Source organism: Canis lupus, chromosome X (genome assembly GCF_003254725.2).
Source record: "Canis lupus dingo isolate Sandy chromosome X, ASM325472v2, whole genome shotgun sequence".
NCBI lineage: Eukaryota > Metazoa > Chordata > Mammalia > Carnivora > Canidae > Canis > Canis lupus.
Window position 1 is genome coordinate 120,062,082 of NC_064281.1, and position 27,301 is coordinate 120,089,382.

General features: G+C 39.8%; 1 protein-coding gene across 5 annotated transcripts in view; it reads left to right on the forward strand.

The window, feature by feature from the left end:
* The window catches only part of VMA21 (vacuolar ATPase assembly factor VMA21), a 75,519-nt gene that overhangs the window by 36,383 nt on the left and 11,835 nt on the right, over positions 1–27,301 (forward strand). Inside the window, exons 5-6 of one of the 5 annotated variants that reach the window (XR_007409428.1) lie at positions 10,805–11,392; positions 12,217–12,254. The exons of 3 other annotated variants lie outside the window; for them this stretch is intronic. Coding sequence is in view for 1 of the 2 variants with exons in the window: in XM_025460735.2 (XP_025316520.1) it covers positions 27,043–27,077 (35 nt within the window). In the remaining variant the exon portion in view is untranslated. Of the gene's footprint in view, positions 1–10,804; positions 11,393–12,216; positions 12,255–27,027; positions 27,078–27,301 lie in introns of those variants that run through there. One more of the 5 variants, XM_025460735.2, reaches the window with a different exon arrangement.

A 27,301-nucleotide genomic window follows, 5' to 3' on the forward strand; every position in this document is an offset into this window, starting at 1 on the left:
TACAGGACAGTGCTGTAAATGTATTTTCTCTTCCTTACGACTTTCTTAATAGCACTTTCTTCTCGCTAGCTTACCTACTATTGTAAGAATAGAGTATGGAATACACGTAACCTATAAAATATGTGTTAATTGACTCTTTATGTTATTGGTAAGACTGCCAGTCAACAGTAGCCATTAATAGTAAAGTTTTGGGGGAGTAAGAAGTTATGCTCAGATTTTCAACTGCATGGGGGATTGAAGCCCACAATTCCCATATCCAAGGGTCAACTATACAGACAAACTCGAGAAGCATTCCAGAATTGCCTCCTATGTGCTCTAGCACTGTTAGACAACGTACAGGTGCGAGAGTGGAAGTCATGCTTGGTTTGGTAGGAGGAGATGAACCAGAAAGCATAACTAGGTCTGCAGTCAAGTTTGAGACGAAGAGGATATGGGCTCGTTTAGCTCCTGTGCATGGTATAGTACTGATTTTCAGAATAAGGTGAGTAACGGCTCTCTTTTCATCTGAACCCTGAGGAGGGGAAAGTCAATGTGTCTTGAGTACTGGGCTGGAAATCACAAACGAGATTGCACAGAGGAGGTAGGAATAGATAAGGTTGACACAGAGGAAGCAAAGACAACTCATAGTTGAGCTTCCCAATTATTTCTTGTAGAAAGACCTCCTTAGAAAATGATAATATTGTATGGTACATTGGAGTTGGATGAAGAAGACTGTTCACAGCTCGAAATGTCCTGCCCACCGCTTGAGGCCCTGCCTCAGGCTCTGCCAGCCAATGGAATGGCTGAGTGGATCACCACCCATGCAAACTTGTGACTAATATGTAGTGTACTGGGTGGGAAGCTGTGGTATAGAGAACTTAAAGGTTCAATAACCTGCACCAGCCTTCTTAAACCATTTTTGAAAAAAAAAAACAAACATTTTTGGAATGAGGCAAGAGGGTGAGTGAATGGGATCTCAGTCAGTCCATCACCTACACTTGGCGTTGGAGCAGCAAAAGATTGCTGGTGGCAGCTTCCTGAGGTGCAGTGCCAGGGAGTGAGGAGAGGAGGCCATATGTACACAATGAATAAAGGCCAATTTGGTGGTATCTTTGGTGCACTCCCCTTGCTTTCCTGCCTTCTGTAGGTTAGCTCATTGCACTGGCCTGCTCTAAGCCACCAGAGTTCTTTATGCATAGGCTGTGGTGCTTTGTGTATCAGCACTCAATATATATGTGTTGAGTGAGATTGAATAGATGAGGCTGCTGGCCAAAACCACTGCCCTGTGTGTTTGGGTTACTGCCCTGCGCAGATACAAGTGTGATGACAAGGGAGCGTTTGACTTACTACTTCTCTTCATCCTTGTCTCCAGTCCTTGCTCAGTGAGCCCAAGATTCACTTCCAAGCATAATGACTTCCTAGTTACAGTTACACTTTAGTTGAGGCCTCCCTCAACTAACAGGCTTGTGTTTTAAGCCAGATCTTATATAAAAGAAGTAAAACATGGACATTTTGACACCTGGTACATCATGGATGAACCTTGAGGACTTTATGCTCAGTGAAATAAGCCAGTTACAAAAGGGCAAAGACTGTGTGATTCCACTTGGATGAGTTGCCTGGAGCAGTCAGATTCACAGAGACAGAAATAGAATGGTGGTTGCCAGGGGCTCAGGAGGAGGGAGGGGAGGAATTGTCGTCTAATAGGGACAGAGTTTCGGTTTGGGGGTGATGACTGCACAACAATGCGAATGTACATCTTGTCACTGAATGTCACACTAAAAATGGTTACGATGGTAACTTATGTGTATTTCACCACAATTTTTAAAGAAAAGACAAAAGGTCTGATGTGCAGACCTCAGTAAGAGAAAACTCCATGAAATTTGAGCAATAAATTAGATCTTTGTTTTATCATTAAAAGAGGAAGCTCAGTGTATCCAAGTTGCTATAATTTTCAATCACATTTTTCAACGAGCTGAGTCACTTTATTTTCTCCTGTCTTCTCCATTTTAGTTTTGAAATGGATTTAAAAGTGCTTGGATAGGTAAGAGAACTTGTGTCAGCTGAACTCACTGGCAGGCCTCATGGACACCAGGAATGGATGAGGGCGGGGAAGAGGACATGGTGAGGGCAGACAACCATTGAGAAATGTGGCCAGGAGTGCCACTCACTCGCTATGAGAACGAGCCCTGGGTTGGGGAGCTCCTGCTCTGTGGATTAATCCTTGGAAAAGGATACTCCTTAGGCTATCTTCCCCATGGCTTCTACCTGAGGCTTCTGGCACTTCCTAAGAACTGGGCTGTGATCTCAACCGAGCCACTGACTTGCGAATTTGGACCAGTCACTTCTTGGACTGCATGGTGTCTTGGGGCCCCTGTAGCCCTGTCACTGGTCCAAGCCTCCTTGGAGGTCCAAGCCTCCCAAGTCTCTTACCAGCAATAGCTCCCATGATGTAGGAACAGTGCTTTCCCCAGGGACCAGATTCCATGTTGGACAGATGTTACGGGTTGAGTTGTGTCTGCTTCCATTCCACACCCTCCAAAAAGATATATTGAAATCCAAACCCTCAGTACCTCAGAATGTGACTTTTTTTTTTTGAGGTACTCTCTTTATAGATGTAATCCAGTTAAAATGAAGTCTTTAGTGTGGGCCCTAATCTAATAAAAGGGCCAAATTGGACACAGACACAGACATGCACACAGGGAGAACACCACATGAAGACACGGGGAGGATGGCCGTCTGCAAGCCACGGAGAGAAGCCTGGAACACATCCTTCCCTCACAGCCCTCGGAAGGAACTGACCCTGCTGACACCTAGATCTTGGATTTTTGGCCTCCAGAGTGAGACCCACACATAAATCTGCTATTGAGACCATCTACTTTGTTGGTACTTTTTAATTTTTACAATAGCTCTAGAAAATTAATGCAGCAGGCGAAGCAGATTTTCCCCAGATTTCCTTCACTGGGAGCTGACAATGTGACATATGGCTGTTCCTAGTTACTGAGGTCCCCCGAGAATTCCTTTCACCTCAACTCCCAGAGCAGGCATCAGAGGCTCCTGGGAGAGTTAGCCACTGTCTTAGCGATCACTTGTGTCTCTTCATAACAGGAAGGTTCTTGAAGTGAAAGGAGAGAGAAGGCTGGTGATGAAGGGTTTCTTTAGAAGTCTTTAAGCATTTCCTGGAACAGGAACTGCATGAAGTGTCCTCGCCTCAATGACTCATCACCATAGCGTACCTGGAAGAGGGAAACTTCTGATTTACACAGCTCCTCTTAATGTGTTCTTGTCACTTAGAGAGGGAAGTGAAGTTCAGTGCTGAGGTGCTAGGCTTAGTCATGCAGCCTCTCAACGCTCTCTAATCAGTATCACTTGGCCATGGCTAAGGTTTTCTTAAGTCCATCAACAGCCTCTCACCTCTTCTCAGTTCATTATTTCATATAGTTAGAGGGCCTGTTATGGGAGATACATACTGTCATCAGCAGCTTAGACATAAAATTATGCTGTGTATATAGTTGGTCGAAGTACCTCTACTCAGCTCATCACGATTTTTCCAGTAGGACCGAGGAAATTGCTGCCTGATTATTGTCTCCAACCCCATCAGTTAAGGAGCCTTTTCTAATCCAGTGTCTAAAGACTTGAGCAAAATAGGTTTTGTCTCAAAAGATTGATGCTGAAAAATGAGATGAAGAGCTGTTCAAAGTAGTTTAGGGAACACTATCTTCCTCAACAAATCCTTTTTGGTTTAATTTCTTGGCAGTATGTTCCACGGCCTGAATCTGTGCAAAACGTATAGCAGCTGTGGTAGCAAAGATGTTGTATTGGAAATTAAATCAGATGTGTTGATTTTCTACTGAGATCCTGGCATCTTTTCATAAAGCTTTTTGTTGTTGTTATTATTATTATTATTATTATTATTATTATTATTTCAAAGAACTGTTACAGGAAAGCAGCAAGGTGAACATTGATTAAGAAATTCCCCAATTGTGTCTTTCCTAAGTTGTTCTGTCCTCAACGGGTCAGTCCTCTTCTCTCTTTACACTCTATCCTAGGCCATCTTGTCCACAGCCATTGCCAAATACATTTCTCCAGGCCAGACAGCTCTCCTCTGAGTACCAGACCTTAGAGCCACATGCCTCTTGGACACCTCCACTCAGTTGTCCTGCAGACTCCTCAAACTCATCCTGTACAGGCAAGTAAAAAAGCAAAAATCACCATCATCTTATCTCACTTCACTACCTGGCATCTTGAGGACTGGTCACCCACTGGTTGGCCAAACTCTGCAACTCCTCCTTCACTTCCCGTCCTCCACGACTTTCCCTTTAGCCCCTTCTCAGTAACCTAAGAACTCGGTCTTCTAAATCTCTTTCACCCTTTCTAGCCTTACCAGCTCTCCAGTGATTTCATGGTGTTCTCACTATAAGCTGCTTTATAATAATATACCCTGGAACCTCATCCCATGTTTGGCACTCAAAAGTACTGCTGGTTTGCAAACTGTCTTTTTCGTGTGTGCGCAATAAACTTTTCCTAAGTACCACTTCAGTGATTTGTTGGTTTTGCCTCCATTTATGAACTTTTGACACCTCCTTAGACTTTATTGCTTTAATGCAGGCATTGTAGATTCCCATGGAATTTTGAGAAATAGTAGATATATATCCTATTGGGGATCTGTCCAGAAACTGTCTGGTTTCCTTGATAGTAATGCTTTGTGGAATTATAATATAATTTCACAACCAGGATATTAATATGGATACAAGCCACTTTTTCAGATTTTTCCAGTATTGCTTGTACCTGTGCACATGGTGTGTCTGTGTGTGGTGTGAAACTCTATACGATGTTGTCCCCTAGCGGGCTTATGTATTCACCACCACCCCCAAGACACTGAACGGTTCTTCCATCACCGTACCCAACCTCCTCCCAGTATCCACATTCTGGTCCCATCTCCAACCTCTGGCAACCACTAATCTCCTCTTCATCTCTGTAATATTGTCATTTCAAGAATGTTATGTAAGTGGAATTGTACTGTATGCAGGTTGTTCTGTGTATCATTAGTTCATTCCTGGTTATTAGTCAGTAGAATCCCACATTATGACTGCTAACCTCAGTTTATCTGTTCACTCACTGAAGGATATCTTAGTTGTTTCCAGTTTGGGACTGTTAGAAATAAGCTTTTATAAACATTCATGTATGGGGTTTTGTATGAACACAAATTTTAAAGTCTCTGGAATAAATGTCCAAGAGTACGGTTGCTGGGGTGTATGGACGTTGCATGTTTAGTTTTATAAGACACTACCAGTTTTCCACAGTGACTGTACTATTTTACATTCCTGCCAGCAAAGTCTGGGTGGCCCAGTTTCTCTACATCTTCCCTAGTATTGGATGGTATCACTGTTATTTCTAGCCATTTGGATATGTGTGTAGTGATATCTCGTTGTGGTTATAAATTTGCATTCCTCGATGGCTAATGATGTTGAGCATGTGCTTTTTGCAATCTTTTTACCCTCTTTGGTGAAATATATCTTCACATCTCTTGCCCATTTTCTAATTGGCCTGTTATTTCTTATTGTTGGAATTTGAGAGCACGTCATATATGCTACATACAAGTCCTTTGTCAGATATGGACTTTGCAAATATTTTCTTCCAGTCTTCAGCTAGTCTTTTCATTCTCCACATGGGCTTTTGAAGAGCAAAGTTTTTACATTTTTGCCGGGTCCAATTTACTGATTTTTCCTTTTAGAGATCATCTTTCTGGCGTCAAGTCTAAAATTCTTTGCCTAGTCCTGAATCACGAAGATTTTGTCCTATTTTTCTAAAACCTTTATAGTTTTATGTTTTATATTCAAATACATGATCCATTTTGAGTTAATTTTTGTATGAGGTGTGAGGCTTTGGTCTATGTTTTTTTTTTCACTTAGAAATGTCCAGTTGCTCCAATGCCGTTTGTTGTAAAGGCCATCTTTCCTCCACTGGATTTATTTTGCACAGTTGTCAACAGTTAGTTGAGCATAGTTGTGTGCTGTGCTTCCTTGGGTTTTTAACCTTTTCAGGACTTTAACTGGCACCAGGTCCCAATATGCCTTGCCTTAATTTCCTCAGAGACATATGAAAAGTGAATCATCATTTTGTAATGATACCAACATTATAATTAACAAGGATTTTGCCACAATATCAAATTAAACTCTGATCATGCCATGTGAATTTAACTTGATCATTGTGAGTCTCAACTCTTCAACGGGCTAATTCTAACAATTAAATTAGCCTGAAGCCATAGAGAATTGTGTGATGAATCAGAACCAAGAGGGGAAGCTTCAAAGCTATTAGATCATAATAGCAGGTGGGAGTGACCTGGCTGTGAAGTTCTGCAAGCAAAAGCAACTAAAGATCTTTTTCTGTTCTATCTATCTACTGAGTGGGCATTTACTTATAAATAGTTTTATTGCCCTACACAGCAGTTGTGTTCTTAGAAATGTGTGTTCATGTCACCCTCCACTGTATAATGTACTAGAAAGAGCCCTCCCTGGACTGGGAGACGGTGGACCTGGCATCTAACCCCAGTTGTGCCTCTGACCTGCTAGCTATGTGACCTTGGACAATCCCTACCAGTTTGGATGTCTTTCAACTCTATGAAATACAGTTCAGTTTAGCAATATCTTCTGAGTGCCAAGTCTGTGACAGGTTTGTGAGATATACGGAGATAAGCAAAACACAAACCTTGCTCTCCAGTTACTTTCTCCCTTGTAGATTATACCTGCAGTTTATTAAGCACTTAAAATAGGTCAGCTGCTATGCTAAGCACTTTATGTGTTAAACTTTCTTGAATCCTCAAGTGACTTTGTGAGGCAAGAGGTAATATCATCCCCGTTTTACCAATGTGGAAACTAAAGCTTTGAGAGGTTAAGTAGCTTGTCCAAGGCCATACTGTTGGTGGCTCTTTAACTACCACATCACATCAACTGATGTCAGAGGACAGAGTTCAAGTGGGCATCATATGTGAGATAGGATCTTAATCCAGTACTGAAGGTAGCATTTTGAGAGGAAAGAAAAACAGAAGTTGATATATTTATTAGCACTTTACAGGTGGAGAAGCAGAAGTTTAAAGATGGGCTACGACTTGTCTGAAGTCACAAGATAGATAGTCCAGGACTCAAACCCACATTGTTCTTTCTTACGGTAGGGGAATAAGGTTCCTCTTCTAGGCGAAGGCCAGCCTCTCACCTCCTGCAGTGGATCCCATCTTCTTCTCCTTGGGGATTGTCTCTTCATCAATTACTCCCTGTCACCTATGGGAATGACCTCTTCTGGGCTCATTCGTCCCAGCAATTAAATATGTCCAAAAATCTTCCTGCACTAGAAATACTTCCCCGTATCCTATCTCAGCTGCCTCTCAAGCTAATGAAATCTCTCTCTCTCTCCTACTCTCATAGCCATCCTTCTAGAAGGAGTTGTCTGTACTCAATGTCTTAAGTTCCTTGCCTCTCACTCCCCTCCCACTGTTCTCTGGCTTCTGCCTCCAACACTTCTCCTATACTACTCTTACCAAAGTCATCAATGACATTCTTGTCACTAAGCAATATTTCCTTTCTCATCTTGCTTGACTTCTCTCCAACAGATAACGAACTTGACCAATACTTCCTCACCTGAGGGTTTTAACGTTGGCTCATAAGACATGGTGTTCTTCTTTGTTTTTCCTATCTCTTTCTCTCCTTCTGTGTCTCCTTTATAGGTTCACTGTCTTCCTACTTAGTTATACTGTATTATTCTTTTGACATATTTGCTGGATCCAATCTGCTCTTATTTTGTAAAGGACTCTTGTGTTTTCTCATGAAGGATATTGCTCTATAGTTTTCTTTCCTTATGTTTTTCTCTGGTGTTGATATCATGGTAACACCAGCTTCATAAAGCTATCAAAAAGTGTTTATCCTTTTCTACTGGAAGAGACTGTGTAGAATTTATGTTAATTCTCCCTTAAATGTTTGGTAAGATTTTCTAGGGAAGCAGAAAAGCTATCTAGTCCTGGATATTTCTTTCTTGGGAGATTTTAAATTATGGATTTATTTGATAGTTATAGGATTATTGAAATGATATGTTCCATATTTAAGGAGTTGTAGTTTCTTTATGTTTTTCAAAGAACTGGTCTATTTTGGTCTAAATTACCAAACGTATGTATGTAGAGTTGTCTGTTGTATGCCCTTATTATCATTTTGATGTTTCCAGGGTCTGTTATGATATTCCCAGTTTCATTCCTGAATTGGACATTTGTGTTTTGTGTCTATATTTTTTTGTCAGTCTTGCTAGAAGTTTGTCAGTTGTATTGATCTTTAAAGAACCAATTCCTTCTTTTATTGATTAAAAAATTATTCCTCTTTTCAAGTTCATCAATTTCTACCCTTTTTTTAAAATTTCTACTCTTATCTTTATTACTTCCTTCCTTCTCCTTGCTTGGGGTTTATTTTGCTCTTCTATTTCTGGGTTCTTGAGGTGTGAGCTTAGATTATTTATTTGAGACTTTTTCTTTTTTAAGCATTTAGTGCTATAAATTTCCCTCTTGCCTCTGCTTCGGCTGTGTCCCACAGATTTTGGTATTTTGTATTTTCATTCAGTTCAATGTATTTTTTTATTTTCCCGAGACTTCCTCTTTGAGCCATGCATTATTTAGAAGTGTGTTAGTTAGCTTCTGTGTGTTCATAGAGTTCCCAATTATCTTTCTGTTATTGATATCTACTTTAATTTCATTTTGGTCACAAAATATAGTCTATATGATTATAATGTATGTGTGTTTATGTTCTATGGGCCCTTGAAATCAAATAATGATAGTCTTATGACTTTATTCTCTTTCCCTAAAATTTTTTGGCTCTTCTAGTTCCTTTATCGATATGAACTTTAGAATTCATTTTTTGACATCTATTATATGTAGTAAAAGGTTTTCTTGGATTCTTATTATGATTGCTTTGAATTGATAGATCAATTTGGGGAGATTTGATATCTTAACAATATTGTCTTTCAAACCATGGACATGATATATCAATCCATTCAGTTAGGACTTCTTTCATTTCTTTCTTTTTTTCAAAGGTTCATTCATTCACTTATTTATCCATTCAACAATTCATTCATTCAGTGTCAGTGTTGTGGCAGATACCGGGAATAGAGTGGTGACTAAAGCCGATGAGACCTCAGCCTTTGGGGGAGACAGACAGTAAAAAATGACAGTGGAATGATGAGGGACATATCAAGGATGATTACCTCATCCAATAGGAGCTGCAGGGGAAGGCAGGAGGGGGGCACCTTGAAGGCCTCCATGAGAAAGAACCATCCAAGCTGGGATCTGAAGGATAAATAGGAGTTTTCCAGGTACAGGGGAGAAGGCCATTACAGACAGAGTAAGTAGGAAGTGTCAAGGCTTCCTTCCAATATTCAGCCTCATTATGGGCAATCTGGTTTCATGAGACACCAGCCTTTGGGATGGGGAAAGCCCCTAGGGACTAGTTTTCAGAGAGGGACTCTGAAGCCATGCAGGTATGGTTATACATGAGCTGTTAGGAGAGCATGGTTTCAATGAAGTCTGGCTGGCCGATAAGCTGTTAGAAGTAGAAAGGAGGGACTTAAGTGTGTGTATGTGTATCCTCATCTGTTTTAGGGAGGAGACTGGATTTGGGGTTTGAAAAGGTAAATTGGGAAAGGCATGTGAAGCCTTAAATGCCAAGTTAACAAGTTTGGACCTTATCCTGAAGGTTTCATGGTAGTACCTGAAAGGTTAGATCTGTATTTTAGAAAGAGCAAGCTGGCTGTAGTGAGAATGGATTGAACAACTGGCTTAACCCTTGTCTCTTCTAGAATGTAAGCTCCATGGGAGGAGGGATATGTTTTGCTTATTACTGAATCCTCAGCCCAATGCCTAGCACATGGTAGAGCCTCAATAAATTTTGGTTGAATAAATGAACCAATGAAGTCATGGCAAGTGTTTAGACAAGAGATGGTGCGAGGCTGAACTATGTAGTGACAAGCTTCATGTCATATCAAGGAGGTAAGATCAATGGGTTTAGGTAATCAAAATATGCATAAACTACATAGCACTGGCCTTAATACAAGGTAAGCAAGCTTAGTATCAGTGGTAAAATCTAGGCTGCTTCCCAGGTTTGACTTGAGGTTCTAAGAACATCAACAGCCATTGAGATAGAAGCAATTGTGGAGGTGGGTAAGTATGAAAGTGAACATAATGAATTTAGTTAGAGACATTGAACTTTGAGGAACTGTCATGTGATTATTGGCAGTGGTGATCCAGGAGGTGCTGTAGACAATCCTTAGGTACTCTGTACTCAGCTTTACCATGAGGCAACCAAGGCCCAAACAACAGAAAAAAGTGCAAAGGCCACCGTCACCCTGAAGACCTGGATCTGATTTGGGCATGGAAAAGTGTGGTTCTCAGGAGCTTATGGTCAAGAGAGGCTCTTTATGGGCCAACTAGACCAGCTTCTTGCTAATATTTTGAGGAGCTTGATGTTTTTTTGGGAGGATAGCTAGAGCTTGGAAAAGAAGGAATGATGTGGAGTTTGAGTAGTCATTGTCATTGAGAAGAGGTCTACTGAGCAGGCTTCCCCATGGTCCAGGCTCAGCAAACTGAAGTCCTACCTCTTCTAACTCTCAAGACAAAATAAAAAACAGAAGCTTGACATCTAATACTCCTTTCACTCTTCGACACAACTGAAGATTTTTCAAAAGCTGCAAATATCTAGACTGGATTCCAGTTCTGATTGTGAGCAAATGATTGAGTTCAGTCTTCTTCCCTCCTAGATACCTGGCTCCCTCTGGTCACTGTTTTTCTTCTCACTCCCAGCAGGTCCTTGGGTACCAAGCCAGAGCCCTTGCCTGCCAGCCCACCTTCCCTGTTGCCCACTTGCCTGTATGTCTCCCCATCCAACTGGCCAACTGGCTGTCCAGGCTCTCAAGGTCCCTCAGGCTGCTTCATTTCTGGTTGACTTTGGCAACCTAGACCAGAGGACTATCCACAAAAAGGATTCTTTCTGTGCCAGTTTACTTGTGAGTCTTCTGATGAAGGGAATGAATCGTGCAACAAATAGGATCTTGTCTACTAGCCAATTCTGTTCTTTGTAGTTCCTTAGGCTTTAGATTTAGACATTTTAAGAATCACCTAGCTGGTTGAGCCCGGGAGTAACAGCCTGTTCCCCTGGGGCTTTTGCAAAGACCACTCTGGGCAAGAAATGACGAAACCTGTCTCAGAAGAAAGATGACCAGGCTGGATACTGCCACTCTCCTCTCCATTGGAGATAGCTATTTTCTACCCACAAAGCACGTTACCACTGTTTGCCATTGAGCAGTCAACGACAGAAAGACCTGGCCCTTCCAGGAGCCATCAAGATTGGCTGGGCTTATGGGCACTCTCCTCTCGTTCTGGGCACATAAGGTAAGTGCATCATTTGTGATCATGATCAAACTGAATCCTATTCTTAAATCAAGTGTTGGCCTCAGTTATTAGCTCTTTGTATTCTTTTAGGAAGATTCCATTGTTTGGCTTTTATCAAAAACACTTATAGGGGAAAATTGATTCGTGACTGGTACCTCCCTGTCTAGCTGGCCATAATGAATTCTGTAAATCCTTGGGCCCGGTGATACCTTAGCTCTTGTTCTCAAGGAATTAATCAGATTAAATTCACATTACCGCATTAAAGTTTTTTAAGGCATTTTGACAGCCACTAAAACACTGCACAACAATCCATTGAAGGCCACACAAGGCAGGAATTATTATCCCACTTTATAGAGGTGGAAGCTGAAGCTCAGGGCAGTGAAACAGCCCAAAAGTGGCTGGACTGAGATCTGAACTTAGTTTACTTTCCAGGTCAATACTTGTTTCATTCCCTCCCACTAGCAGTACTTTGCTTGTAAGGGGTCGTGTGAAGCCACTTGGCAAATGATATTCATGAGTCTGGTTGGAGACGAGTGGCAGCTGAATTGGGCTTGTTGTTTTGCTTTGCTGTGTTGCAACCTTGCTCAAGTGGTGGAGGATTGGGCTGCTTTGGTTTTTAGCTTTTCAAGAAGTTATGTTCTGTCAAGTGTCTGTGCTTTCTACAGATCAGCTAATCCACAAGTGTGCTCTCTAGTCTTGGAAATTCAAATCAGAGTACTTTGGTTTTCACTAAGAAGACCTGACTTCTTTTGTGTCTAAAATTCTAGAATCTCAGAGCTAAAACGTGACTCAGATTATTAATTCATTTTTTTTTCGATCAACAGGCGAGGAAACCAAGGCTCAGAAGGGAGTAACAGTCAAGGTAACACAGCTAGTTAATGGCAAAAAACAGTGTGCAGGAGCCATTTCAGAAGAGCTGTCATGTGGTAGAGGGAGCAGATTTTCCCTGTGAATCTTGAAAGCTTGGGAGTAGGATCCATGGCAAATTTGAGTAGGCTCTAAGGAAGCTGTCCACTCTGTTACTTTTTTTTTTACTCTGGGTTTCTTTGAATTAGGGCCATGTAAGGGAGATGGCTACTGAGGAGTCAGAGAAGGCTACAGGATGGGGTTGGAGGACTGTGTCAAGAAAGCTCATGGAAGTCATATAAGACTGAGCAGGCAATGGTTTAGCGCCTGCCTTCAGCCCAGGGCCTGATCCTAGAGACCCAGGATCGAATCCCACATCAGGCTCCCTGCATGAAGACTGCTTCTCCCTCTGCCTGCATCTCTGCCTCTCTCTCTCTCTGTGTGTCTCTCATGAATAAATAAGTAAAAAAAAATTAACAAAAAAAAATACTGAGCAGGAAGCCATGGCCCACCACTTAGGAGCTCTATGACTTTGGACCAGTGACTTAACCAAAAGTTTTTGCCTCTTAGCCCTCCCTTGTCTGTAAGATGGGTATAATAACCATTCTTGGGAATATCAAATGAGGGAACAACATACATAAGTATTTATATATAGAGAGAGATCTACATGTGTGTATCAAAACACACTGATAGATTGATAGATAGGTAAAGGTAGATACATTATAGATAGATGATGGATAGATAGAGAACCCATGGAGAGATATCCCCTCCGTGAATGGACAGTTCACAAAGCCCATGAGAGCAGGCCCCTCTTGAATTGTTACCACTGTTCTCCATTTTTCAAAAGGCACCAGCAACCAAGAAGCCTTAGCACTGAAATGCATGTATGTGCTGGGTCTGTAAAAAGATGATATCATTAACCATCAGGGCTGTTACAAGGATTAGGTGAAGAAAATAACACTGATGTATTTGATATGTATTTGGATAGAGTAGATCTCCCAGTGCCTGGCACACAGGTGACCTTCAAAAAAATATGGAGAGTCAAAAATTTGTGGAATTTAAGAAAGCTCTGAGTATATCAGGCAGCCTGTCAGTTGCCAATAATGCCCCTGTGCTCAGATGAGTTGAACAGTGGTATTATATTGGTATTTGTGAAGAGTGCCATATTCTTTTTTTTTTTTTTTTTTTTTTTTTTTTTTTTTTTTAAGAGTGCCATATTCTTAATAACTGTAGCTCTCTGGGGCCACTTTTAAAATCCCAGAATAAGTGGGTAATATGGCTAAGAGGGAACAACATTTAAATTAAAGAATCTGTGGTGGTAACTAGTTGAACTCGGCGGGCAATTAAATATGAGCCCAGATGTGGTCTGTTACCATTTTTTTCTTATGACCTGGCAACTTACATGACTGAAACTAGAAGCACAGATGCCACTGGAATCTTCCCAGGCTCTGGGCCCTGAGGTTGGTAGATGACCACACTGGTAACATGATAGTGGAACAACTAGAAAATTGCAACGTTTCAGGGGTGGGAGGAAAGTAGCTGAGGCTTTTAGTGCTATGGATAAAATAACCCTGAGGCTTCTTTGGGGTCACTTGTCTATGGAGGAATCAACTAGATTCAGCCAGAGCCTCGAAGAAGGTGGAGCTGGGGTACCTTGTGTCCCCGTATGCCATAAAGAGCCCATTCCAGAGCCTGGCACTAGAAGATGCTTAGCAAACATTGGTAAATGAGTCCAGATGGAGACTCATGGATTATTGAGGACCCCAAAGAGCTCTTGTTTATGTGGGTTATATAGCTAATGTTATTTAACAGAAATAGAAATTAAGGATGAGATAATTTAAATAATTCTTTGTTCATGTAGAAGTAACATTTTTAAAAAAATTTTATTTATTTATTAATGAGAAACACAGAGAGAGAGAGAGAGAGAAGAGAGAGAGGCAGAGACACAGGCAGAGAGAGAAGCAGGCTCCATGCAGGGAGCCTGATGTGGGACCCGATCCTGGACCCCGGGATCACACCCTGAGCCAAAGGCAGATGCTCAACCACTGAGCCACCCAGGCATCCCAGAAGTAACATTTTTATAAAAATGAAAACCTGTTATTTTACAAAACAAAAAGAAACTTTATAAGAGTGCTATTGTTTTATATCTTTGCAAATCTCTGTAACGTTTGGATTTTCCCACCAATTTCTCCATTCGATCTGTTGTCATATGATATATCATGTAGACTCTTGAAAACTCCACTGTACACTCATGAGATAAAAAACAAATCATGTGTTAGTGTTATTATGAAAAAAGTTGATCTAGTAGATGCCCTTAAAGGCTCTCAGGAACCAGAATCTAGGGTATATAATCTAACAGGGTAATTTCTGGATCATAGAGTATGCCCATTTTTAACCTTACTCAATATTTGCAAATTACTCTCCAAAGTGGTCATAACAATTTAAAGAATCAGCAACAGTGTTTGGGAGTTTCTCATATCTGATTCAAAATTTGGGGTTATCAGCCTTTAAAAATTTTACCAATCTAAGGGATGGTTTATTTTTTTATTTTTTATTTTTTAAAAATTTTTATTTATTTATTCATGAGAGACACAGAATGAGGGAGAGAGACAGAGACACAGGCAGAGGAAGAAGCAGGCTCCATGCAGGGAGCCCAACGCGGAACTTGATCCCAGGTCTCCAGAATCATGCCCTGGGCTGAAGGGGATGCTAAACCTCTGAGCCACCCAGGGCTGCCCTAAGGGATGGTTTAAATTTGCATTTCCCTGATTACCAGTGGAGTTGAACATATTTTCATGAGTTTATTCATGTTCTCTCTTCTCTGAATTTCCTGTTTCTATTTTTTTGCACATTTTTAGAATGTATTTGGTTTTTAGGTATTGATTAATAAGAGTTTTTAATATATCCTTTACATATTCTACTCCTTTGTTAGGAATAAGGGTTCCAAATATTTCGTCTATGATATTGCTTTATATTTATTTTTTCCCAATGACTCTTGATGCAGAGAAATTTTTAATTTTCATGTAATGAAAATTATCAATCTTCTTTTTACAAGTTATACTTTCTGAGTCTCACTTATTTAATTCTTCCTTACCCAGAAGTTATACAAATGATCTTAAAAATTTTCTTCTGAGTGAAATAAGTCAATCAGAGAAGGACAAACATTATATGGTCTCATTCATTTGGGGAATATAAAAAATAGTGAAAGGGAATAAGGGGGAAAGGAAGAAAAATGAGTGGGAAATATCAGAAAGGGAGACAGAACATGAGAGACTCCTAACTCTGGGAAACGAACTAGGGGTGGTGGAAAGGGAGGTGGGCGGGGGGTGGGGGTGACTGGGTGATGGGCACTGAGGGGGGCACTTGATGGGATGAGCACTGGGTGTTAAAAATATAAAAATAAAAAATAAGTAAATAAATTTTTTTCTTCTTAAGGGACTCCTGGGTGGCTCAGCGGTTGAGCATCTGCCTTCGGCTCAGGTCGTGATCCCGGGATCCGGGATTGAATCCCTCATCAGGCTCCCTGCGTGGAGCCTGTTTCTCCTTCCACCTATGTCTCTGCCTCTCTCTCTCTCAGTCTGTGTCTCTCATGAATAAATAAATCTTTTTAAATTTCTTCTTAAGATTTTAAAAATTTTGTTTTCACGTTGACTTCTTTACCTGAAAATTGACAAAGATTTTTGGTATGATGTTCGGTAAAATGTACTTTTTTCATTTCCCTCAGATTATCTATTTTGTTCCATTAGTCGGAGTCCCCTCACTTTGTTTTTATTCTTCAAACTATTGTGCTTATTTTTAACTCTTTACCCTTAAAAATATTTTATGAAGTATATAATGCATAGAGAAGAATATATAAATTGTTCATGTACAGTTTAAAATTATAAAATGAACACCTAACTAGTACCTTAGAAGCCTCTTGTTAACCTTTACTTGATCACATCATTTTTAATCCTGTAGATTACAGGCAAACACTGTCGTTAATGTTAAATTAAACATTCACCTGCTTTTTATTATAATTTTACTGTTCATGTATCCTCACTGTGTATTGTTTAGTGTTGCCTGTTCCTTACATAAATGGAATCATAGCACATGTTTTCTCCATGTTTTCTCTTGTGACTTACTTCTTTCACTTATTATGTCCCTAAGATTCAGCTTTGTAAGATGCACATAAGTATGATTCATTCATTTTTTCCTGCTGCATACTGTCCCACTGTAGAAATATACCACAGTGTATCCTACTATTAATAGATACTTGGGTAATTCTGTCAGGTTTCTGCCCATTTCAAATACTACAATGACTATTTTTATATGCCTCTAGATGCATTTATGAAAAAGTTTCTCCAAACCAAGGAATATAATTGCTAGGTTATAGGGTAAGGCCATGCCAATTCCAGCAGGTAATGCCCAACATTTCCAAAATAGTTGTTACATTTCTAGCAGTTGTAGGTGCAAGTTCCTGTTGCTCCATATTTTGTCAACAAATATTCTCTAATTTTTTTGGCCTTTGCCAATTTCGTAGGTCTGAAATATATCTCATTTAGTTTTAATTTACATTTTCTTTATTAAAATGATCTAATGTTTATATTCATTATAAACATTTTCTTCAAAATGTGTCTTTTGTCCAGTTTTTAGATTAGGTGATAATTTCTTACTGATTTTTAGAAAGTTTTTTATATATTGCCTATATTAATTTTTTATTAGCTTTATATACTTAAGTATCTCATTCCAGCATGTGGTTTGTCTTTGTTACTTTCAGTAGGGATTTTTAGTGAAAAGAAGATCATCATTTTCTTTAGCGGTTTTTGCTTGCTTCTCTAATCTGAGGTCATAAAGCTGTACTCCTGTGTGGTCTTTTAAACATCTTATAGTTTCATATTTACATTTAAGTCCAAGAACAATCTTCAATACAAATACAAGTAAAAAAAAAAAAAATACAAATACAAGTGATTTTCATATGGTGCAAAATAGGGATTTCTTTCTTTTCTTCTTTTTTTTTTAGATAAACTTCTGTCCCAGAATCATTTGTATTATATAGTCCATCCTCTTCAATGATCTGTAATTACTTCTCTGTCATCAATCGAGATGCTGTGTATGTGTGTACTTATTTCCAGACTCCATCCTATTCCAATGGACTGTTTATCTACCCTTGCACTAAAACCACATGGTCTTAATTACTATAGTTTTTCTATTAAATTATTTTTGTTAGGAAGATGTAATGTGAAAGAAACAAAATTATTTCAGGCATCAGTGTAACATCGTAGCAAATTTCTTATCATACAACCCCTTAATTATTCCTTAATTATTATCAGAGGTGAATCATACACACACAGCATTTATAGCACATCATTTCTGTTGATCACTATAAATATTAAAAAATCTTGATATCTGGCAGTTTATCCTCCCATCTGGATCATTCTTTTGCAATATCTTGGCTGCTTTTGGCCCTTTGATTTTTTTTTTAAAGATTTTATTTATTTATTCATGAGAGACACAGAGAGAGAGTGGCAGAGACACAGGCAGAGGGAGAAGCAGACTCCACACAGGGAGCCCGACGTGGGACTCGATCCCGGGACTCCAGGACCATGCCCTGGACTGAAGGCAGGTGCTGAACTGCTGAGCCACCCAGGGATCCCCGCCCTCTGATTTTTTTTTTTTCCGCCCTCTGATTTTTTAGCATTTTTTGGAATTAGCTTGTTTTCCACAAAAAAATTGGGAAATTTATTAGAATTGCATTTGACATATGGGAATCAATTTTATATTTTTATTGAAGTATAGCTGACACACAATGTTAGATTAGTTTCACATGTGCAACATAATGATTTGACAAATTTATACATTATGCTATACCCCCCACAAGTGTAACTACCATCTGTCACCATACTATGCTACTATAATACCATTAACTTTATTCTATTCCTTATGCTGTGCCTTTTTCCCCATGATTTATTCATTCTATACCTAGAAGTCTATATCTCTCACTCGACTTCACTCATTTTGCCCATTCCTCCACCTGATAATTGATATTTTTAAGTTAATGAATCTTCTTACACAAGGTCATGATACATTTCTCCATTATTTCCATATTTGAAGGGAGTTTTTCAATAAAGTTTTACAATTTTCTCCACAAAAGGCTTGTGTATAATTTGTTAGATTTATGACTAAAGAGTTTTGTTTTTTGTAATACTATAAGTGGTGTTTTTAAAAGTTAATAGACTTTATTTTTTGGAGTAGATTTAGGTCTATAGAAAAATTGAGTAGAAAGTATAGAGAGTTTCTCTCTGGGCCCCAACCTCTCCTCACCATACAGATTCCCCTATTATTAACATCTTGCATTAGTGTGGTACATTTTTATGATTGGTGAGCCAATAATTAATTATTATTAACTAAAGTCTATAGGTTACATTAGGGTTCACTCTTTGAGTTGTACATTCTATGAGTTTTGACAAACATACAATGATATATATTCACCACTACAGTATCATACAGAATAATTTCACTGCCCTAAAAACCCCCTGTATGCCACCTGTTATTCCCACCTGACCCTGAACTTCTGGCAACCACTGATCTTTTTACTGTCTCCATTGTTTTGCCTCTCCCAGAACATATCCTTTTCAGATTGGCTTCTTTAACAATGTGCACTGACGCTTTCTCCATGTCTTTTAATAGCTTGATAGCTTACTTCTTTTTAGTGCTAAATAATATTCCATTGCACCATTGTTGGGATGTGCCCTAGTTTGTTTATCCATTTACCTATTGAGGAACATCTGGGTTGCTTCCACATTTTGCCTGATTGTAAATAAAGCTGCTATAGACATCCCTGTGATGGTTTTTGTGTGGACATAGGTTTTCGTCTCCTTTGGGTAATTACCAAGAGTGTGATTGCTGAATGATATGGTGTTTAGTTTTGTAAGAAAATGCCAAACTTTCTTCCAAACTGGCTCTACCATTTTGCCTTCCCGCCAGAGACATGAGAGTTCCTTTAGCTCCACATCCTCCCCAACATTTGGTGTAGTCAGCGCTCTGGATTTTGGCCATTTTAATAGGTGTGTAGTGGTATCTCATTCTTGTTTTGATTTGCAATTCTGTAATGACGTGATTTGGAGCATCTTTTCATATACTTATATTTGCTGTCTGTATATCTTCTTTGGTGAGTTGTCTGTTAGGGCCTTTGTCCCATTTTTTAATTGGGCTGTTTGTTTTCTTATTGCTGAGTTTTTTGTTTGTTTTTTTTAAAGATTTATTTATTCATGAGAGGCACACAGAAAGAAAGAGAGAGAGAGAGAGAGAGAGAGGCAGAGACGCAGGCAGAGGGAGAAGCAGGCTCCCTCTAGGGAGTCCAATATGGGACTCAATCCAAGATCCTGGGATCATGCCCTGAGCTGAAGGCAGACGCTCAACCGTTGAGCCACCCAGGCATAACTTATTGCTGAGTTTTAAGAGGGTTTTTTTTTGGGGGGGGGGAGTATAATTTTAGTAACAGTCCTTTATCAGATATACCTTTGCAAATGTCGATATACCTTTGCAAATGTCTTTTCCCTGTCTATACCTTTTCTTCTCAGCTCTTGGTTGTTTATAGATGCCATTTATTGAGTTGATGAAGTTTCCTTCTGTTTTTTTTTTTTTTGGTCACACATTTTTTTTCATTTTTATTTTTTATTTTTTGTATTTTTTTTTATTGGAGTTCAATTTGCCAACATATATAGTAGTCTCCTTCTGTTACAAGTTTGTTGAGTGTTTTTATCATGAAAGAGTGTTGGGTTTTGTCCAATGCTTTTCTACATCTATTGAGATTATCATGTGATTTTTGGTTTTTCATTTTATTGATATGACATTACATTAATTGATTTTCAGATGTTGAACCAACTTTGCATTCCTGGGATAAATCCCATTTGATCATTGCATATATATGTATGTTGCTGGATTTGGGTTGCATTTTGTCAATTGTGCTTGGTGTTTTTACATTCTTCTTGAACTTTTTTTCTGGTATGTAATTAGGTTACTTGGAATAGTTTGATCTTTTCTTGACTTTCTTTAAAACTTTAGAAGGAAACAGAGCAGCATTTGTTCTATAGTTGTTTCCTACCACTGAGCCAAGACCCTTTTGAATACCCTATGCCTTGTGAGCCATGAGGATTCCAGTGTGGCTTGTGAGAACTGTCTCTATTCCCAGCTCTGTGAGAACTCCAAGAACTCCTAGAATTTGGGGAGAAGTTCTTTCTCTAGCCGTGGCTAGCTTTCTAATATGCATGTGCTGATCAGTACTCACCTGAATACTTGAGGGGAGTACTCTGTGAATCTCTAATTTTCTCTTTGTGCAGTTATTTCCTTTTGGTACTGTGTCCCAGCTAACTCTAGCTTCCTTGGTCTCCTCAGACTCTTGGCATCCTTCCTCACTTTCAGAGAAACATAAAATAGTTGTGATATAATGGAAAGAGAACTGGGTTGTGAGTCAAGAGGCCTGGTTTGTAGACCCTGCAATACCATTGCCTCATTGATCATGCATTTGTCCCTCTATGAGCCTCAGGATCTCTCTGTTTAAAAAGAGGATTGCTGGGCAACCCGGGTGGCTCAGTGGTTTAGTGCCTCCTTGGGCCCAGGGCGTGAACCTGGAGACTCGGGATCGAGTCCTGCGTCGGGCTCCCTGTATGGAGCCTGCTTCTCTCTCTCTCTCTCTCTCTCTCATAAATAAATAAATAAATAATCTAAAAAAAAAGAGGATTGCTGGAATGCCTGGGTGGCTCAGTGGTTGAACATCTCCCTTTGGCTCTGGGCGTGATCCTGGAGTCCCTGAATCAAGTCCCACATCAGACTCCCTGCATGGAGCCTGCTTCTCCCTCTGCCTGTGTCTCTGCCTCTCTCTCTGTGTCTGTCATGAATAAATAAATAAAATATAAATAAAATAAAATGTAAAAAGATGATTGCTTTAGATGACCCTTCAGCTCTAAAATGCATAGTAATATACCTGTCCCATGCTTCGCAATTTACAAATAGCTCTCATATCCGTTTTGTTATTTATTCCTCTTCCTCATAACTCTACATGGTAATCAGGGCAACAACCATTATTCTATTTTATAGGTGATGAAACTGAATCTCAGAGTTTTGATATCACAAGGCTAATAAGTAGTATTTATTTATTCATTCATTCATTCATTCATTCATTCGAGACAGAGAGAGAGAGGCAGAGACACAGGCAGAGGGAGAAGCAGGCTCCTGTATGGAGCCTGATGTGGGACTCGATCCCGGATCCTGGGATCATGCCCTGAGCTGAAGGCAGATGCCCAACCGCTGAGCACCAAGGCGTCCCAAGTAGTAGTATTTGGATTCAAATTCAGGTACCGTCTCCCCAAATCCAGTGCTATTTCCACTTCATATACTAAATTCCATGATCCTAAGTTTCATTTGTTCACTCAACCAATACTAATTGATTATGTGATCCAAAGTCTGTGCTTTTGGGGCAGCAATTTTAAGAACATCCCAGTATTTATCAGAAAGTACCAACCACATGAGTCAATTTTTCTTGAAAAGAACACTTTTATAATTAACTGGCAGATGTTCAGGAGTGTTCATTCAGTGTGGTGGAAAGTTCCCCATATTTTTGCCATGTCAACTAATATATCAGTTATATTAGTCCAACCTAAGTGGTTATCCTAAGTGGTTGGTTATTTTTGAGTTCTAGGTTCAGTGTGGTATTTCCCTTGTCGCCTCAGAGGCACTGTACATGCTGAGCAGTTTTCCTCTTTCGCAATTACTTCTTGGAACACATTTGATGTTGCAGTCCAAAAAAAGTTGCTGATACTAAAGATAGCTGCTGTTTGCCGCATGGAGGCTAAACCTTGATATAAATCGGCCAAATGTCCCAGGCACCATGACACTCAAAAGACTTCTCTGAAATTCCAGGCTTGGATTCTTGGCAGTGCTTTCCCCAACTCTCCAAATTGCACACGACATCTAGGCTGCTGCAGCTCATGAGGACCTTTAAAAAGACAAGCTTGGAGAGGCACCTGGGTGGCTCAGTGAGTTGGGTATTTGCCTTTTGCTCAGGTCATGATCTCAGGGTCCTGGGATCAAGCCCCTTGTTGAGCTCCCTGCTCAGCAAGGAATCTGCTTCTCCCTCTGCCCCTCCTCTGCTCATTCTCTCTCTCTCTCTCTCTCTCTCTCTCTCTCTCTCTCTCTCTCTTTCAAATAAAGTCTTTTTAAAAACCACATTTCTTTTAAAAAAAAAGACCAGCTTGGCATTGGGTATTAGGAAACTGCACACAGAGGATTATTCTTACATAAGTTCTTTTAGTCCATCTCTCAGCAGATATTTGTTGAGTGCCTGTTTTGTGCCAGGAGGTGTTAGGTGATTGAAATATCTTAGTGATAAAGCAAAGGTCCGTCCCTTATAAAACTCACATTCTAGTAGAGGAATACAGATACTAAACGTGATTCATACATGAATGTAACAATAGTATATTGGAAAGTGATAAACGTTTACAAAAATGAAAAAGTAGAGCAAGGTAGGGTGGATCAAGAGTACAGTGTATGTGTATGTGGGATGTGTATGTGAGGTTGGGGCAGGATGTTACATTAAACAGAATGGTCTGGACAGGCCTTATTGAGAAAATGACACTTAAGCAAAGACTTGAAGGAGGTGAGGGAGTTAACTTTATGAAACTCTAGAGAAGGAACATTCAAGGAAGAGGGAACCGTCAGTGCAAAGGCCCTGAGGCAGGAGCGAGGTACACGTATTTGAAGAACAGCAAAGAGACCAATGTGGCTAGGTAAGTAGCAGAAGATCAGACAGGTGGCAGGGAAAGGGACCTGATGGTACAGGGCCTTACAGGGCATTTTAAGGATTTAGCATTTTCCCCTGAGTGAAATGGGAAGCAAAGGAGTGACACGATCTGACTTAGCATGTTAGAAAGAGCTTTTTGGTTGCTGTGTTGAGACTATACTATAGGGGTCAAGGGCCAAAGAAGGGCTGCCATTTAAGAGGCTAATGCAGTAATCCAGGTAGGGGATAACAGTTGATTGGACCAGGTGGTAGCAGTGGAGGTGGTGAAAAGTAGTAGAATTCTGGATATATTCTTAAGGTAGAGCCATCACAATATACTGACAGATTGTTGTGGCATGAGAGAAGTGACAAGTTTATTTTTTAAAAGATTTTTTTAATTCATTTCTTCATGAGAGACACACACAGAGAGAGAGAGGCAGAGACATAGGCAGAGGGAGAAGCAGGCTCCATGCAGGAAGCCTGATGTGGGACTCGATCTAGGGACTCCAGGATCATACCCTGAGCTGACGGCAGGTGCTCAACTGCTGAGCCACCCAGGCATCCCAGAAGTGACAAGTTTATTTTATTTTATTTTCAGAAGTGACAAGTTTAATGCCTGCAGTTGTTTCTGGCATGACCAACTTGAAGGATGAAATTGCCATCTAATGAGAAAGGGAAAGTCATTGGTGGGCAGGTTGGAGAAAAAGATCAATAATTTAATTTTAGAGATACTGAGCTTTAGATATCTTATGTTCACACAAAGCCCTGGGTGTGAATGTCTGTAAAAATTTTATCCATAACTTTCAAAACTGGAAACAACTCAAATGGCCTCAACAAATGAAAGGATAAATACTTTGTGGTACATCCGTACAATGGAATACTACATAGCAATAAAAAGGAATAAATTATTGATGTACATAATGACATTAAGGAATCTTAAATACATTATGCTAAGTGAGAGAAGCCAGACTCAAATGGCTACATGCTGTATGATTCCGTTTACCTAACATTCGGCAAGAAACAGAACTGAAGGCACAGAAAACAGATCAATAGTTGTCAAGAAATAGAGATGTCAGAAGGGATTGACTATGCAGGGGCTCAAGGAATTTTTAGGGGTATTGGAAACGTTTTATATGTTGATGGTAGTGACAGAGACACCATTTCATGTGTTCGTCAAATCTCATAGAACTATACACTCAAAAGGGTGAATAGTATACAAATTCTACTTCAGTAGGGATGCCTGGATGGCTCAGCAGTTGAGCGACTGCCTCCGGCCCAGGGCATGATCGTGGAGTCCTGGGATCGAGTCCCACATCGGGCTCCTTGCATGGAGCCTGCTTCTCCCTCTGCCTGTGTCTCTGCCTCTCTCTGTCTCTCATGAATAAAATATTTTTTAAAAATTGTACTTCAGTAAATCTGAGTTAAAATGTTATATGAACCATTTTTCAGGTTGCTGGGGTGGACCATACATTATTTGAATTAAAATAAGTGAGTCAAAAAAAAAATAAGTGAGTCAACGAACATAAGGCAGTGCTTGTGGTAGGGAAAAGCAATTACCTTTTGTGAATGAAGTTTCTGCTCCTAGGTTTGTCATAAAGTACCTTTATTTTCATTGGATGTACTAGTACCTGAAACTGGTGACCACTTTCAGTACTGTCAAATGCATAATGTGTGATCATCAGAGACGCTGATTATTTTAGCGAGGAAACAGCACGTGGAATAAAGTCATACAAAGCGTGGCCATATAGATGGGATGAATGTTTTTTCGGTCTTTTCCTTCTTGCTGTGGGGTTTGTAGCTGTGTTCCACGAGTATCAAGGGGCAGCTTTGAACTGTGCCCCAGTGGGAAATGGAAAATGGAAATTCCTGGAAGGATTCTTAAAATTTTTGCCTATTGTACAAATTTAGCCAAAGAGTTCTTGATTTTTCTAAATAGTTTGGTCCAGTTTGCATCTGTAGGTTTTTGTTTAGAGACCAGCTGTAAAGAATTACAGCTCCCAGCCTCAGACTTCCAGATTCTATCTTTGTACATTCTGAAATCAGTCAATGCTATTTTAGAGGCTTGCAGTTTGTGGACTCCCTCAGAGCTGTTAGGAGGTCCATCAAAAAAGAAACAGCCTGCCCTGGCTTCCACTTTCCTGCTCTGTCTTGATTTTGCTAAGTTCCAAGCAAACACAAGAACTCTGGTAACTTGTCAGACACAGAGGAAGGCTTTACATCTGTCCTGGGTCTTTGGAGCTCCCAGTTCTCATTATTAGCTTTGATACAAGCTTCCAGTGGGGCCTAGCCAGACAATAGTCCACAAGCCATTGTCATTATATGGATTACAGTTCCAAAAAGACTTGGACTGTGAGCTGCCTGTAGCTTAACTTAATGCCACAAGAGCATTGAAATGAGTGTCTCTAATTAGGCAGCCATGTGGTTTTGCTGCATACATGAGCCCTACCAAGCAGTTAGAGTGTATGGGCTTGTTTCCGTTCCGTCCCCGATTTCATCTGCCCTTTCCCACCTCTGTGCCATTGTTGTTGCTTTTCTTCCTACCTGGAATACTCTCTTGCTCCTAGCCCCTCAGGGATACCGATTGAAATTCTCCTATTCTTCAAGGCCAAGTTCCCATCCCCTCCCTCTTGGAGGCACTCCTGAAACTTCCCTGGAACACTTCTTCCCTCCATTGACCCTCCTGAATTATGTATATGTCCCTGTCTTAATACTCTTTCTAGACCACTGATGGGAGGATAGCGACAAGGTTCAGTCATCCATCTCTATACCTGGCCACTCCTTCCCACCTCTCTCTCTCCTACTCCACATCTCATCTCTGCATCTACAACAGTTCCCTGCTCAAAAATGGGCAATCAGAACATGTTTTGCTGATGTGGAAACCAGAAGTCAGAATGAGCAAATGATTGAAATCCTGCTTTCTGTATTAGCCCATGGGAAATCAGACAAGCTTTGAGTATATGCCACATGGCATTCAAATATCTAATATTGTCTTTAAGTGTTTCAAATTTCAATATGTAAAGTTTGGTTATAATTAGGACTTCAAAACTCTAGATTTCAAAAAAAAAAAAAAACTCTAGATTTCTTCTACCTCCACATAGAAATAATAAAAAAAAACAATTCAGCCAACAATAATGAATGTCTGCTTGAATTTAAGAAACTTGTGGATTCTGATTGTCTAAAACAAACTTCAAAGCAGGGGAGAACTGAGCAGTATTTTATTTTATTTTTTTTGAATTGAGCAGTATTTTAATTCAAAGAGTTCATCTGATTACAGGTGAGACGCAGTATCTCCTGTGTGAATGACAGCAAAGAGCCGCATTGTCAATTAGAGAAAGGAACACAAATCTGGAAGTTGAATTCATACTTTATCTGATTTGAAACCTGTATTATTTACTGTTGAGATTTATATGAGATTAGATTTCTCTGCTTAAACACTAAATCAAGCTTAACAGGAGGAGATACTGCAAATAAACAATGTTCTCTCAAATGGTGCTTTTAATACTTTCATTAAAAAGGAAATCTAGCAAAAAACAAAAGTAAAAGAAAGGAAATCTGGCTGAGCTTTTTATTGCAGACATTGATGGCTCTATAAATTTTGATGAGCCATGCTCCAGAATCCATGCACCCTTAATAAGAGAAGGTGCTTCTCGCCAACTTATAGATGCAGCATGATTTACAAGTGTTGGCTTAGTGCCCAGGAAGGTCTGGGTTCCAGGCTCATCTCTGCTACAGACCTAGGCAAGTTCTTTCTTCTCTCCGGGCCTTGGTTTCCACATTTAGAAAGAATTGAATTATGGGATTTCTTTTCTTTCAATGAACCATGGGTAATAAAGTAAAGATAGTTATGTTGCAGTTCATGCACTGTATTATGTTATTGCTCATTATTTAGTTTGTTTGCAACCACACCCTTTGTTTTTTAAGAATGCTAACAACTTAAGACACTGACATGGTGTCAATGTTTTTTTAAAATGTCTCCAGCATTTCATCTCTCTGGATGCATTAACCTTATCATCATTGCGATGAGTCCGTGTTAAAGTCAAACAAGAAAATGTCAAACTTCTGTCAGTTTCCTCACTTGCATCTGTAAGTATGGAGAAACATCATTGAAAGAATTGTATTAAAGCAACATCCCTTAGCTTAACTTCCTCATTCTATATTTATACCTAGAATTTGCTGTTTAATGCATGCCTCTGCCACATTGTGGCAGTTATGGGTCAAGAAGGTGCAGACATCAAAGTATGCTGGGAAATTGGGTTGCCAGCACTCAGAATCTGGCCGTTACACCTCTAACATCCATGGCTGGGGTA